We start from the raw sequence: 15799 nt of genomic DNA on the forward strand, positions 1-15799 counted from the left end.
AGAAATCAATGGACAGCTCCAGGGGCTTACCAATCTTAATGCGAATATTATTGGGGTTTGATTTTTTGCCCCCCACAAAAGAAAGGAGGATGTTTTGAGGTTTCAGATCCCGGTGGATTATCCCTTTGCTGTGTAGCACCTTCATGGCGCCGGCAATTTGCTGCAGAAAAAGTCTGATCGTATCTTCGCTGAGGGTCCTCATACCTAGAGAGGGGAAAAGGTGGGGGGAGATTAACAGCTGCAAAACCAGCTATTATAATAACTGATAACCATCTATGATAAGGAGCGAATATCACCCATAAATATCTAGCGCTGCAAGGAATACATACGAGGCGCAAGGGCCAATAGGGATAGGCATGGTGCAATTTATTTAAAATTGTTGCTTCTCCCAAAGTCAATGCAATTTACAAAAGCCATTGCAGCATAATATCACAGCCCCCTCCCAAACAGCAGCAGCAATAAAAACACATAGGTTTCCATATTATCAAGGAACGTCCCCCCACCCCCAAAAAAGGCTCCGAGTTCAGGAGAGTGAAAACTTCTATCCCTGCATTTTATCTTTACAACAATCCTGCAAATTGGCTTAAGGCTGTGAGGTGGAGATTAGCCCATGCTTCATGACTGAGTTAAAGATTTTGACCCGGGTCTCCTAGTCACCACCCAACACTCCTGCCACCTCGGCTCCATAATGAACATTTACGTTATTATTTTTGTAACTGTCTTAAATGCAGTTGACGAATCGACTAGGAATCTGTTATAATTTGCTCAGTCCTAACCTGTGAGCTGCAAGTTCAGGTCAAGTGACAGAAGTGAGCAGAGCCCCGTTTCCCAAAGCCCTCAGGGAACTGGGCACGAGTTATGAGACATGACGCGTTAGAAAATACCTCAAGAGTTATTAAAGAGGTGTGTGCATGTGTGAACACGCCATGCTTTTGCTGTGTATATATCTGAGCAGCTGAGCGAGATCAAGCTCACACACAAACAATGCATCATGGGGTGAATTAGCCACTTCCTCGGACACAAGTCACCCTCTCGCCATCCCCTCAGGCGGACTTTAGACAACGTTCCCTCTTGCACTCAGTAAAAGTCAAATTAACCAACGATTTGCCTTATTTTCACACCATTCAAGATGTGATCCCCGAGGGAGACACCTTACTCAGCCTAATGGCCTGTCTGCCAACTAATAACTCGGTTCTCTAGGACTCTAGGATTTCGTTTTCTTTGCTTTAACGCAGGTGTAGGCATCCTAAGGCCTTGGGGGCCAGATCTGGCCTAATCGCCTTCTCAATGTGGCCCACGAACGGTCCGGGAATCAGCGTGTTTTTACATGAGTAGAATGTGTGCTATTATTTAAAACACAACTGTGGATTATTTGTGGGGCATCGGATACATAGCTGTCAACTTTTCCCTTTTCTTGCGAGGAATCCTATTTGGAACAAGGGAATTTCCCTTTAAAAAAGGGAAAAGTTGACAGCTATGCATAGGAATTCGTTCTTTCCCCCCCAAAAAATATAGTCCGCCCCACCACATTGTCTGAGGGATGGTGGATGGCCCCATGGCTGAAAAAGGTTGCTGACTCCTGTTGTAACATATTCCTTAGGGCTGCCTTTTGGGGGCGAAGACCTCAAAGCGACATAAAATACAGTAACCACAATGCAATAATCCAGAACAGCATTGAGTGGGTCAAGCGCATGCACACACACAGGCACCGATGTTTCTGGACTGCAATGCCCATCATCCCCGACTCCCAGCCAAGCTGGCAGGGGCTGATGGGAGTCGGAGTCCAACAACATATGGAGGGCCATCGGGTTCATCATGGCGACTTGCCATTTTGGCTACTACATCTTGCTGGAGGCAGAACTCCTCTCAATACCACTTGCTGGGAGCTGCAGATGGACTTCGGTTCTGCTTTTGGACTGCCCATCACACACACAAACACACGTCCCACTGGGTAAAACACACAGGACTAGGCCCTTTTGCTGAGGAAATTTACCGCAGCTTGGGATTCACAATTTTACACACACACACACACACACACACACACACACACACACACATTGATATACAGGTTTTAAACACGGGAGGAGGAAGGGGAGCAGACAGAGGCCATCCAAAACCAAGCTTAGTCAGCAGCATATCGCCGACCCCTTCACCTGTTCACAGAGCCAATGCCAACCCTGGGTGCTTCTTGCTAGGGCTTGCCAATGTGCACATTCAATGCCAAGGCATGCTGACTAATGCCGTGACAACGTTTTGGCAAGAAGCAAACCCGTCTCCTCTTCCGCCACGTGGAGGGACAAGCTGAGCTCATCCTCAACATTTGGGCCAGGGAGTAAACACACAGGTGCCTGGGCTGGGGGGGGGGGCAGCGTAATTCAAAACTTGCCACTGCCTTGCAGTTGAGGAGTAAAGGGAGTCCAGAACAGGAGTGGAATTTAGGAATCGGGGCAAAGTTACAAGCGCCGAATTGCTGCCATTTCAAGGACGGAGGGCCTGCAGCATGGGCTCAATGCCGGATTACCAGATAGGCAAACTAGGCATCGGACAGTGGGCTCCACACCTTTTAGGGGCCCTGCGAAAGCAGTTCAAAACAATCAATTTGATTTTGAGAGAAAATTACAATCAAGCTTTCTTAGCTCAACTTGCTCCTCCTGTATTCTCCCTGCCCAATAAATCCAGAGGCAAAACGGTCGCTGAGCATCAAGGTTACATACACTGCAGCAATGCCGTCCCACATTTGCAGTTGTTTTGCAGCACACTTGCTCAAAATCTGGTCCTCACTGCACTGTGTTGGTGTCATTGTAAGAAAAAACAACACCTTTCTAGTCCTCATTTATTCAGAAAAAGCTTCAAAACAGGTAGAGAGCAAACATTATGGAGAGAAAGCTGGGAAATGAGGATGAAGGATTCTATGTGGAAGAATTACTGGCAAATTTGGGGAACTGGAAGGAAGCTTCAGTGTGGCTCACAGCTTTCCAGCTCATTCCCATTTTTCCTGCCTTCTAATAACATCAAGGAGTGTCTGTTCTGTTTCTCATACACAAGTATGTAATGTTCTTATCATTCCCAGCTGATCTATCTTTTTTACAGATTGAGGTGTTGGAATTGCAGACCCTCCAAGTGTACCTATTTTCCAGGGACAATCCCGGATTTACAGAAACCGGCCCGGTTTCTGATTTTATCCTGGAACATTCCACTTTACCTTAAGGTAAAGGTAAAGGGACCCCTGACCATTAGGTCCAGTCGCAGATGACTTTGGGGTTGCGGCGCTCTTCTCGCTTTGCTGGCCGAGGGAGCGAGCGTACAGCTTTCGCGTCATGTGGCCAGCATGACTAAGCTGCATCTGGTGAACCAGAGCAGCGCACGGAAACACCATTTACCTTCCCGCTGGAGCGGTACCTATTTATCTACTTGCACTTTGATGTGCTTTCAAACTGCTAGGCTGGCAGGAGCAGGGACCGAGCAACGGGAGCTCACCCTGTCGTGGGGATTCGAACCGCCGACCTTCTGATCAGCAAGCCCTAGGCTCTGTGGTTTAACCCACAGCGCCACCCGTGTCCCACCACTTTACCTTAGGACATCCCTGTTTTCAGCAGAGAAATGTTAGAGGGTATGGAATTGTACAATTTCAGACTTATCGGTACTATTCTTCCACAAAAATAACTCCCCCCCCCCCGCCCCGCCCTAAACTTCCACATATGCTCCAAGGCAGCCCTTTTTAGGCAAGTTTTTAATGTTTGATGTTTTATTGTGTTTTTAATATTCTGTTGGGAGCAGCCCAGAGTGGCTGGGGAAACCCAGCCAGATGGGCAACATATAAATAATAAATTATTATTATTGCTATTATTATCACTTTTTTATTGTAATTTTAATTAAATTTTCAAATTCTACATTTCAAAATGAACATTTTGCACAATGCCATCTATCCTTTGACTTCCCTTCTTTTCCTTCCATGGTTCAATTTACTTATCTATCATTCCTGCATATTTTACCATTCTCATATCCTAACTTTCTAACTTCAGGCTTTTAAAATGTTCAAAGAGGTGGCATCCCAACCCCTACATTGGTATTGTGAATGCAGTCCTTTGTACCTTCTTCTATCACACTCAGCCTCAGGGAACACAATCTGGATGGTAGTAGCTGTCATTTTAAATGCCACACCAAAGAAGCGTAGCTAATCTTTAAAAGGTCTCTGTTGTTAAGAAGAAGAAAAAGTTTTCCAAGAACAGAACCAATTATTCAGATTGGCTGGCTCCTGCTCTAGGAAACATAACTCCATTAAGACCAAAGATTAGCTACCAACTAATGGAGAAAGTGAGGGGGCAGACAAAAGAGCATTACAAAACAGTAAGCAAATTAGGAACCACTTAAAAAAACACAACAATTGTCAAAATGCCTCCATTGGTGACATTTTTCAAAAATCTTGCAGAATGGTGTCCCTGTGTCTATCTATGCCCATGAAGAAAACGCACAAAATATGGTACTGGGCTGAACAACTGTCTTTTGAAAAACCACAGCTTCCCACTCCCCCATCTTTTCTTTTTAAATTTAAAGGAAGTTTCTAGTCCTGTTGGTGTAAAGATAAACTTGAAAGAGAAGTCTAAAGGTGGAGAGATTTCAGAACCCAGAGCGAAAGCCAAAATAAGAATTCCAACCTTCAAAGGGAGGTATTCCCCCCCTACCACTCCCCCTATTGACAAGCAAAAGCTGAATAATATAAGCAAATTTACATAATTTATCCAGGTCACTGTATTTGGGCATTCTTGGTACAAAGATTTGGGGCCAGATGCAGCGTGCCGGAGTAACCAGGTGAAACAGGAACCAAAATAACTACATCATCAAGTGGCAACAAATACCGTATTTTTCGCTATATAAGACACACATTTCCCCCTCCAAAAATTAAGGGGAAATGTGTGTGCGTCTTATGGAGTGAATGCAGGCTCCTTGGCTTCAACAATAGCAACGTGAAGCCTCTGAAGCGCAGTGGGAGCGCTCCCGCCGTGCTCCGGAGGCTTCGGGTTCCTTTCGCTGAAGGGTAGGTGCCCCTTCAGCTGAGGCACAGCACCCCTTCAGCTAAGCGGGAGGAGAAATGGAAGGGGCTCCATTTCTTCTGCCGCTTCGCTGAAGGGGCGCTGCGCAGAGAGGGGGAGAAATTTTTTTTTCTTGTTCTCCCCCTCTAAAACAAGGTGCGTCCTATGGTCAGGTGCGTCCTATAGAGTAAAAAATGCGGTAGCCACCTTGCAAATTAACCACACCCTCCCATTTTCACAGATGGAAATGGGAACACTAAAACCCTTTTCTCACCCGCAAGGATCATTACCCAAGATCCTTCCTTCACCCCCACTGGACACTCAATTCTGTCTGTTGCTGTCATTTACAAGGGGGGGGGGGCAGCAATAACTCAACAGCTGTAGCATGGGAAGAGGCAGGTTGAGCACTGCCAGGTGCCTTAGTGTTCACACATAGGAGTTTAGATGCATGCATGCTCAAGGTAAGAATATAGACCATGGGTAGGCAAACTAAGGCCCTGATGTGACCCAGTCGCCTTCTAAATCCAGCCTGCGGACAGTACAGTCCATTTCTTTTTTTTAAAAAAAAATATATAGTCCGGCCCCCCACAAGGTCTGAGAGACAGTGGACCAGCCCCCTGCTGAAAATGTTTGCTGACCCCTGGAATAGACTCAACGCAGTAGGCACCCAAGTAACTAGATCTACTCACTTTAAAAGAGGAATAGGCAAATTTGTGGAGAAGAAGGCTGTCAATGGTTAAATCACTTTGCAGGACCTCTATACATCTTGCCTGGGACTCGTGTAATCCCATTCTGACATTTGAGATCGTAGACACAATTCAGTCCCTCGCTAAAGAGGCTTCCTCTACTTAACCTGAGCTTTGGAAACTTGCCTGACGGATGTCCATACGGAAAGCATTCCAAAGTTTGGGCACCACCACCAGAGAGACCCTGTATTTGCAGTGGGGACATGCCAGATTGCAAGGCATCTGAGACTAATATTCTTATGGTTTGGGCAGATCTATATAGAAGGCCCTGTCTGGCAGGTGTTGTTCCCTTTGTTTGTGTTTTTGCCACAGCTGAGACATTTTGGGGCATAATGGCCCGATCTTAAAAGTAATAATTTTATCTATATTTTAAAAAGCCACGTGGTATGCACAGTTCTGCCGTCAAGACTCCTCCGCATTCCGACTGCTAAAAGCCAAATAAATGATCTGAACTCATCATTCATAAAACATTACAATGCTAGCTCCGGAGGGGAAATAAGAATTCAGTTTTTTTAATCTTTCCATTCCAGCAGCTCAACATGAAAGACGTTTAAGCGGCCGTGATCAGTGGGGCTGGGATAGGAGAATTCATCCTTTTCCCCCCTTGCTCATGAACCAACTTAGCACCAAATTGACAAAAAGGAGGATGACAGCCTTGATTAACATTGTTTTGTTTAAACATGGCCGAAAAAAACATTCTGAGAGATGATTAAACATGGAGAGACAGCTTTAATATTTTAAGTTAGCGCATGAGACTAAAGGCTTTTAAAAAGGAAGTGTGTTTAGCCGCAGGAGGGAGAAGTGAAGGGAAACGCATTCTAAATTCACTGTGCATTCAGAAGAGTGGCTACTTTAAAATCCAGAAATATAGAAGCCTGTCTCCATTTGGAAGACATTGCAAACATTTGCTGATCTGCTGTTAGTGTGTGTTTTTTTTTTAACTTTTACTGCTAAAGGAAGAATTACTGGGATGAAGGAGAACAGCAGGAGATAGACCCATTTCTCGTTTGGGGTAATTGGGACAGCTGGTTTTTGGAGGCGTTTTATAGGAACTATCTCCCTGGTATCAGAGTTTGAGGGAGCCTTGCAGACGAGCTAGTGCAACCCCCCACAAAATGGAGGAGAAAGGGCTGCAGCTCAGTGGTGGGACAACTGCTTTGAAAGCAGAAGGTCCCCGGTTCTCTCCCTAGCAACTCCAGGTAGGACTGGAAACCTGTCATCATGAGAACCATACTGAGTTAGACGAGCCTGTGGTCTGACTTGGTACAAGGTGGCTTCCTACGCATGAAGGTTCTCCATGCAGGTGGGATTGGGAAGCGCTGTTTCTCAGCAGGAGAGCAGCTGCTTTGCATGTAGAAAGTCTCAGGCTGACCAGTAGAAGGTAGCTTCCTAAATTCCTGCACAGGAAATGCAGAGCAGCCCCGACATTTGGCTGCCTGCACTCTTCTTGAAGACTTCCAACAAGGAAGAGGCCACCAGCCCTCTGAGTAAAGGGTTATATCAGGGGTTGACAACCTGGTCCCTGCCACCCACTAGCGGACGTTTCAGGATTCTAGGTGGGGCAGTAGGGGGCTCTATAGCACAAGCTGAATCCTCCTTCCATCGAGCACTAGTGGGCGGTAAGGAAATCTTGCCATCAAGAAAGATGCATTAGTGGGCAGTAGGTATAAAAAGGTTAACTACCCCTGGGTTATATTGTGGTACTGCCCATACCATGAAGAAGCTTATTAAAAGCTAGGCAGTAGAGGAAGCAGATGTGGACAGGGCCTCCTGGATGGTGTGGGAGAACTCAATGATGTGGCTTTGTTTTGCTAGTTCCTGGGAATCGCAAGCAGGTAGAGTGCTATTGCCCCCAAGGTCTTGCCTGCAGGTTTCCCAAAGGGATCTTGTTGGCCACTGTGAGAACAGGATGCTGGACTAGGTGGGCCTTTGGCGTAATCCGGCACAGCTCTTCTTAAATGTTCGTTTAAAGGGAAAGGGACCCCTGACCGTTAGGTCCAGTCGTGACCAACTCTGGGGTTGCGGCACTCACCTCGCTTTATTGGCCGAGGGAGCCGGCATACAGCTTCCAGGTCATGTGGCCAGCATGACTAAGCCGCTTCTGGCAAACCAGGGCAGCGCAAGGAAATGCTGTTTTCCTTCCCACCGGAGTGGTACCTATTTATCTACTTGCACTTTGATGTGCTTTCGAACTGCTAGGTTGGCAGGGACCGAGCAATGGGAGCTTACTCCGTGGCGGGGATTCAAACCGCCAACCTTCTGATTGGCAAGCCCAAGAGGCTCTGTGGTTTAACCCACAGTGCCACCCGCGTCCCTCAAAATGTCCTTTTACTGGATATTAATTCTGTATTTGTTCAATGTTATTATACGTCACTTTGCGGCATCGTTTTAGGGTCAAACAGCAGGCTATCCACCATGTGGCTCTGACTGGTGCCTGCAAGGGAGACCATTGGGGTTCATGTAACTTACTGCGACTTTTAGCTAATACTAGAGGTTTTTAAAAAATAAAAATAAAAGAGGAATAGTTGTTGCAAGCAGGAAAAAAAACCCCTAGAGTCCCATCTCCTTCCCCCCAAATTGGGTAGAGGAAGAGGTATTAAAACCGGGTTTTGTTTTGGGGTTTTCAAAGGTTAAAACATGAGATTAAAGGGCAAGATGTGGTTGTTGAGCAGACAAACATTTCCTAATTTCTTTCATTCAATGAGCCTGGATTGCTAAACCTTGCTTCAGGCAAATCATTTGAAGTATTTAAAAACAAACAACCAAATCAGCAAAAGGAGGGGGGGCGGGACTTAATTGCAATGGTCTTGTAAACAGAAAACCAACTGTTGAAAAGTAGTCCAAACAAAACCAGTCATTACTGACCTAGATTATATACAGTCGGTAAATGAGGGCTCAGGCCTTGGAGATTATCAATGAGGAAGTAATGTCCAAAGGAGCAGAGATGACAGGCTGCAAACTAGTCATTAGCATAAGTAGTGTTACTCCAGACTTTGCTTTCACAATAGAAGACAACAAATGCTGCACTTTTCAAGGTCCATGTCAGATTTTGGTGGACCTCCTTTGTAAGCAAAAGCCATAACTCAGAGGCAGAGCATTGACTTGCATGCAGAAGTTTCAATCTCTGACAACTTCAGGTAAGCCTGCAAGAGAACCCTGTCTGAAATCCTGGAAAGAGGCTACTAGTCCGCGGAGACAACCTGGAGCTAGACGGACCACCAACAGCTCCTTAGATGTCAGCTTCCTATGTCCCCCCACCAAGTCACCCACCCATTCCTCCGAAACACATTCACCCTGCATTCAGTTGTGTGTTTGGGTGGGAGGGTGTGGGGCCACTACTAGGCTTTGATTTGTGGGGGGTTGTCATCAGGTTAAAGATGTCCAAGCAGGACCACCCCCTCCCTTGAGGTCATTGTTAGTGACAGGCTGGGCTTCTAATTGTCCTGAACCCCAGCGTACCCGAAGCTAAGTCCTAAGACTTACACAGTCCCAAGAGTGGTCAGAAAGTGCAAATGGTCAAATACCAGTCCAGGTCCAACACAATGAGCAAGGTCCAAAGTCAAGATCCGCAAGGTCAGGTCCCTGCTTCTGCAGAATCTCCAGGGTATCTGGGGTCAGTCCTAAGTCACAGTCCAGTGACATTGCCAAAGCATGGTCCATCAATGGAGAAAGTTGGGCAAACACTGGGTCTCCCACTTCAGGGAGAATTAGGCCTCTGAGTACTTCCTAACATTACACACCTCCACATGAAAGCCATAGAAAAGTACTTCTGGCATGTGGATGGGATCATGGAGTCACAGAATTGCACAGTTGGAAGGGACCCTAAGGCTCATCAAGCCCCCTGCAATGCAGGAATCACAGGTAAATAATCCCTGACAGACGGCCATCCAACCTCGGTTTTAAAACACTCAATGAAGGAGTGTTCAACAGCTTCCAAATTGTTGCTATCATTGAGCCTACCGCTTGAGTCAGCACAGTTGCATGGAACTTCTCCATATATCAGGCAAAGTGGTAGGAGGAGCTTATCTTGCCACGCCCCTCATGAGGGGGCAGGGCAAGGTCCAAGCCAACTTTGGCACATCACAGCGACACTTCCAAATTCTTAAAACCCCTAAAAGAGCTGAAAGCTGATCAGAACTCCCCCAAAACAGGGACAACAGCACGAAAACCCTAAGCACAAGTTTTGCAGAATTTAAAAAAAAAAACCCAGTGAGCCACTTACATATTCCAGGCGCCACATTGGAGCGGCCAACATTTCAACATGCTATTTAGGTTCTGCCAAAAAGAGAAGAGACATCAGGGATGATACTTACTGTGCAAGTAATCTGCCAGGTCTCCACCATTGCAGTACTAGATCAGGAAAGGGAGATAAAGAGAAGTCTGTAAGCAAGAGTTTAGTTAAAAATTCTGTCTCACCAAGGCTCTACAATAAAGCACAGAAACAAACCTCTAGTTGTTTCCTGCCCTCAGCGGCAATTCACAGAACTCAGGCCCAGTGGCGTAGCGTGGGGGGTGCAGGGGGGGCCGGCCGCACCGGGCGCAACATCTTGGGGGGGGGCGCTCGCACTCGCAGCTCTCTGCCCCTACTAAAATCCACGGGTTAGGGGGCGCAAATTACTTGCCTTGCCCCGGGTGCTGACAACCCACGCTATGCCACTGCTCGGGCCACTTCAGAAACTAAGGAGACTGGCCTTTTCCAATTGCAAAATGCCAGAGCTTAGGATCTGGTAAGTGCGATGTAGGTTTGTTTCCTTCATTTATTCAGCTTACAAGTATTGATTCTTGAAATGCAGGAGACATTTGGGCAGGGGTAGTCAGCCAGTGCCCTCCAGATCTTGTTGGACAACAAATCCCACCAGCTCTAGCCAGCCTAACCAATGATCAGAGATAGAAGGAGTTTGGGATCTGAGGTTAGGGCTTTCTGGACACAAGTGAGTGTGGATCACTGTTTCCACTGGATCCCTTCCCCCAGCCCACTCTCAACTTCTGGGGTCTGAACAGAAAATGTGCATGCCTACACATTCACTGAGATTAGGGGTGGGCCCAGCAGGCACCACCACAATCCCTCTCCCCCTACCTCTGAGTAAAATGCCCCCTTCTACTGCAAATATATTATCCCAAGTTCTGCCGCACTGACATAGTCCAGCTAATATGAGCAAATCCTGTTCCTTCTCCACTGTTTCTTTCAAGAGGATGTCCATGGCTAATATAGTGACCCTTGAGATCAAAATAGCAGAAGCCTTCCAACAAAAGCCAAGCATTTCATTTTAGAAGGTCTATGCTGGCACCAAGATAGTAACCCAGGCAATAGGTTGGCTTCCTGTTCTCCCTTCCGAAATAACTTTTTTTAATACAATAGCCTTGCAGGCAACATTATGATTTTTTAATGTGAGAGCATCTTTTTTTTCTGAATTAAAATCAGAGGCATATTTTACAGTTTTTCCGCAATGGCGCAATGGAACACCAAAACTAGAGCAGTGCACGGAAACACCATTTACCTTCCCACCGGAGCAGTACCTATTTATCTACTTTCACTGGCGTGCTTTCGAACTGCTAGGTTGGCAGGAGCAGGGACTGAGCAACAGGAGCTCGAACCGCCAACCTTCTGATCAGCAAGCCCAAGAGGCTCAGTGGTTTAGACCACAGTGTCACCCATATTCCCCTCACAGAGCTAAAATTCCCAGAATGGCTTTACACTCAGTCCCATTTCCCAGGGGACTCTCTGAGCAGAACATGATTCACTTGGCAACTCTCAGCACCCAGGATTCCTTGGACGAAGCCGTTATAGTTTAAAGTGGAATGACGATGCTTTAGGTGTCTAGTGCAGATGAGACCTAAGAATAACCTTTACCTTTGATAAGAGTTCAGAATTACTCACCTCCATAACCAAGTAAACAGAGTTGGCCATTTCCTAAAAGAAAAGAAAGGGGATGGGGGAGAATCAGTGAATCAGTTTTTTTTTCAAAAAAAGAAGAAGGAGGTTTAGAGCCAGTCAACAAAGCAGAATACACTGTGGGTGCCAGAGAATTTAATGCAGAGTTTACCAAGGTGTTCAATTCTACATGCCATTCCCCTTTAACAGACCTGAATCATTTAGACCCCTTCCATATTCCTTGGAGGCTCCTGGGTACTCCTAGCTGCACATTTAACAAACACACTTGCTCGAGTGCAATATCAAAAGCCTTTGCTGTTTCCAATTTAACACAGCCCTGTGAGGCTTCATAACTACAATTCCTGTAAAAGTAACATGTGCGCTGGAAACTGAGGATGGGAGATCTTAAAGAAACAAACCATGGATCATGGGGAGAGACAGAAAAACCAAACCACTAGGGCTAGAAATTGGAAAACTTCTAAACCTCCGGATTATTATTTTTTGTGGGTGGGGGGCAATTCAGTTACAATTTATAAAAGTGAATCTATAACAGGAGTGGTTTAGTAGCTCCTTTCAATGAAAAACAAGCACACATGAATTTTGCACCTTACACAAGGCTGGCCCCTAATACAGTGGTACCTCGGGTTAAGTACTTAATTTGGTCCAGAGGTCCGTACTTAAGCTGAAACTGTTCTTAACCTGAAGCACCACTTTAGCTAATGGGGCCTCCTGCTGCCGCCGGAGCACAATTTCTGTTCTCATCCTGAAGCAAAGTTCTTAACCTGAAGCACTATTTCTGGGTTAGCGGAGTCTGTAACCTGAAGCGTATGTAACCTGAAGTGTATGTAACCTGAGGTACCACTGTATTCGGCAGAGATAGGGCCTGTGCCCCACCCCAGATGTTGTCAAATTCCCATCACCCCTTGCCAGCACCTCCAATGGTCGGGGCCAGAAACATCTAGATCGCCAACAATTCCCTGTTCCTATGGTATATATAAGCATGTGTCAATCACCATCTTTCAGCAGAAAGAACCTCACAGGGTTGTTATAATTGTCGGGGAGGGGGAGGGAAGCAGGGAGGAGAGATTTTGGACCCCCATCCTGAATTCTCTAGAGGGGTAGCGCTGTTGCCTGTTAAAATTTTGCAAGGTGTGTGTCCGTGTGTGCTAACTGTATTTCCTTTTACCAATTCTCATTCTGCTTCATTTTTACTCTTTTCTTTTTTTAAAAGTTACTTAGTCTGCATTTGGGCAGAAAAAAACATAATAGAAAATTGCATTTCGGCTTAAGCGCCTATCACATTGTGCCTTAACTAACTGCAGGTAGCTTGCGGGTGATTGCTCAATATTTATTGATAGAGTGGCCGTCATCACAGAGCAGGAATTGTGTATATCCTTGAAATATCACATTCAACACCGACCAGCTAAAGTCCACACTGTCAGCATGCAGTCAAAGTACTATGCAAATGTGGAAGCCAACTGCTTTGCATACAACGGATTCTGACACAAATCCAAAATTGCATGCCGTTAAGTTTTATGGCTCCTTATATCTTCCCCCAAGTTGCCAGGGCATCTCTCAGGAAGTGAATGTTGCATAAAGATTAACACAGTTCTTTTATGGACCATTAAATATAATAAGAACCTCAGGTGATGGAGGCGGATAATGGACTACTTGCCAGCTAGCAGCCAGAGACCCTCCACCAGCCCATTAGCCAAGCTGTTGTGATAGCACAGAAAGTTCAAAAGCAACCCAGATGCTGAGGGGGAAATGTGGGTTATGGGATGTTGGCAATCACTGTAGTTCTGTTTGGTTGTCGCAAGGGAACCCGAGATGGGCTAAAGTGCAGAAGGATGGGTGAGTCAGACAAGTCTGAATTGCATTTACTAACTAAGTTAGTAAGCCAGGGTGTCTACTGCACAGAATTAGAAGAGGCTTTCTCCTCTATTCTTCTAGAAAACATTGTGGGTGAGGGGTAGAAAGAAATAGCAGGAAGATGACCTGATAATCAGGTGAATAAATGGTTTGTTGGCCAGCTTAGCTGTTGCAGCTGCTGTTTCATAGGGAAGGAAACTAGGAAAGGGATTTGAGTGTATTCAAAACATCCATACAGTTCGGGGCTCTGTTTCTCCTCTGACAAATGGACCATGGCTTGCCCTACTCACCCCGACCCCACCAACTTCCCAGCAACCCCCCACCCCAGTAATTTAAAAAAAAATGCAGAAAAAGGTTTTTTAACTACTGTAACCCTGTTTCGATGAGGCAGAAAGTGGGTTAGTAACGTCATTGTTTCTAACCACTCGCTGCTGAGCACAGAGCTTCTGCTGCAAACACACACAATCAGTTTCTCCCAATTTCTGAAGATAATATTCTGTGAATCTAGACAAAGCAGGGCAAATGTGCTTTCTCATCAGGGGTCACTGCTCATATTATGCCAATCGCTACAAACACTGTGCCAAATCCTACTTTATTTTATTTTATGCATGAAAATCTCCACTCTCTGCGAAAGAGGCTTTATATGTTTTTCCTGCCTCTTCTGCAGAAATTGGGAGAAGTTTGCAAAAATAATAATAATTCTTCCTTTCTCCCAAAAGCACAGGTGGCACCAGGGTTCTTTGGGAGACAGAAGTGGCAATGATCAGGTATTTAAAGCAAAGACCCTTGAGCTGATAGAACTTTCTGTAGTGGCAGAAAAGTATCAGTTTCACCTATCTAAGTACAGTGGTACCTTGGTACTTGAACAGCTTGGCTCCCGAACAAATCAGCTCCCGAAAGCTGTAAACCTAGAAGTGTTCCCGTTTGTGAACGATTTTTGGAAGCCAAATGTCCGACGCAGCTCCTGCAGCCAATCGGAAGCCACGCCTTGGTTTTCAAACTGTTTCGGGAGTCGAACGGACTCCCGCAACTGATTACGTTCGAGAACCAAGGTACCACTGTACACAGATAGTGAAGCAAAGATTCCCCATTTCTTGCAGGGGGAAATTAACGATATAAGGAATTGAACAGCTTGTCAGTATGTGTTCAAACGGGACCCATCAACACCCCAAACACAAAATATTCAACCAGATCCTGAAGTTTCTGAAAGTCTGCAGTTCTGGCAGCTGTTACCATTACAAGTTGAAGGCAGATATGGAGGGGAAAGAAAAGGATCCCTTTTGTTTAAGTCACAGCATCATTCCCCTCACCCCCTGAGATTTCAAGAGAGCCTTTATCAAATTTCTGCATATGACAAGAACGGTTTGGCTTGCATTCCAAATAAAAGCAGGTGAGGTCAAATTGGTTAGACACGTTCAAATCCGTTTTTCTTTTTTAATTTATATAATACCATCTTAGGTGAACTATCAAGGCGGAGTACAAGACCATAAAGCATAACATATAATAAAACTAACATGAAATAAACATTACGGTGGCTGCCTAATCTTAAACTGTCTAATCTCAAACTGAATAGGCCCATCTGGAGAAAAACAATATTTGAGAGACATATGAAAGTTAATGGCAGGGATATCTTTTGGCCTCTTCTGTAGCACAGGGGCAACTGACAGGCATTCCTCCAGATGATCTGTGCGACTGAACGAATTATAAGGGGAGTAGCGGGGAAAAAGCTCATTTCATAACCCTTAATGCGTACTCCCTATTTCAAAACTTTCATTCGTCAGGGACAGAGTTGGTCGTCATTTCTCACAAAGAAACAAAATCCCAGTGGACAAGATGCCTGAATGTCGCATGATTTCCAAACACCAAAGTGAGTATTCTTTCCCAGGGGATGCAGAGTAAATTATTCTCAGGGAAGAAAGTGGGTAGAGAAATGTTTCCTCCCCCACTCATAATACTAGAACTCAGGGATATCCCTGTTTGTAATATTATTTCATTCTTTCTTCTGTATAAAGGTAAAGGTAAAGGGACCCCTGACCATTAGGTCCAGTCGTGACCGACTCTGGGATTGCGGTGCTCATCTCGCTTTATTGGCCGAGGGAGCCGGCATACAGCTTCCAGGTCATGTGGCCAGCATGACTAAGCCACTTCTGGCGAACCAGAGCAGCGCACGGAAACGCCGTATACCTTCCCGCTGGAGCGGTACCTATTTACCTACTTGCACTTTGATGTGCTCTCAAACTGCTAGGTTGGCAGGAGCTGGGACCGAGCAACGGGAGCTC

The 15799-nt window shown here is 45.7% G+C and overlaps 1 protein-coding gene across 2 annotated transcripts in view; it reads right to left on the reverse strand.

Annotated features, from left to right (window-relative positions):
• Positions 1-15799, reverse strand: part of ULK1 (unc-51 like autophagy activating kinase 1) — a 105989-nt gene that overhangs the window by 67368 nt on the left and 22822 nt on the right. For both annotated transcript variants that reach the window (XM_081842231.1, XM_081842232.1), the window contains exons 4-6: positions 11655-11687; positions 10090-10126; positions 31-204 (exon numbers count right to left, since the gene is read on the reverse strand). In XM_081842231.1, the coding sequence (XP_081698357.1) occupies positions 31-204; positions 10090-10126; positions 11655-11687 (244 nt within the window). The remainder of the gene's footprint in view (positions 1-30; positions 205-10089; positions 10127-11654; positions 11688-15799) is intronic.

The sequence above is a fragment of the Podarcis erhardii genome, assembly GCF_964252035.2.
Source record: "Podarcis erhardii genome assembly, chromosome: 15".
NCBI classification, from domain to species: Eukaryota; Metazoa; Chordata; class Lepidosauria; order Squamata; family Lacertidae; genus Podarcis; species Podarcis erhardii.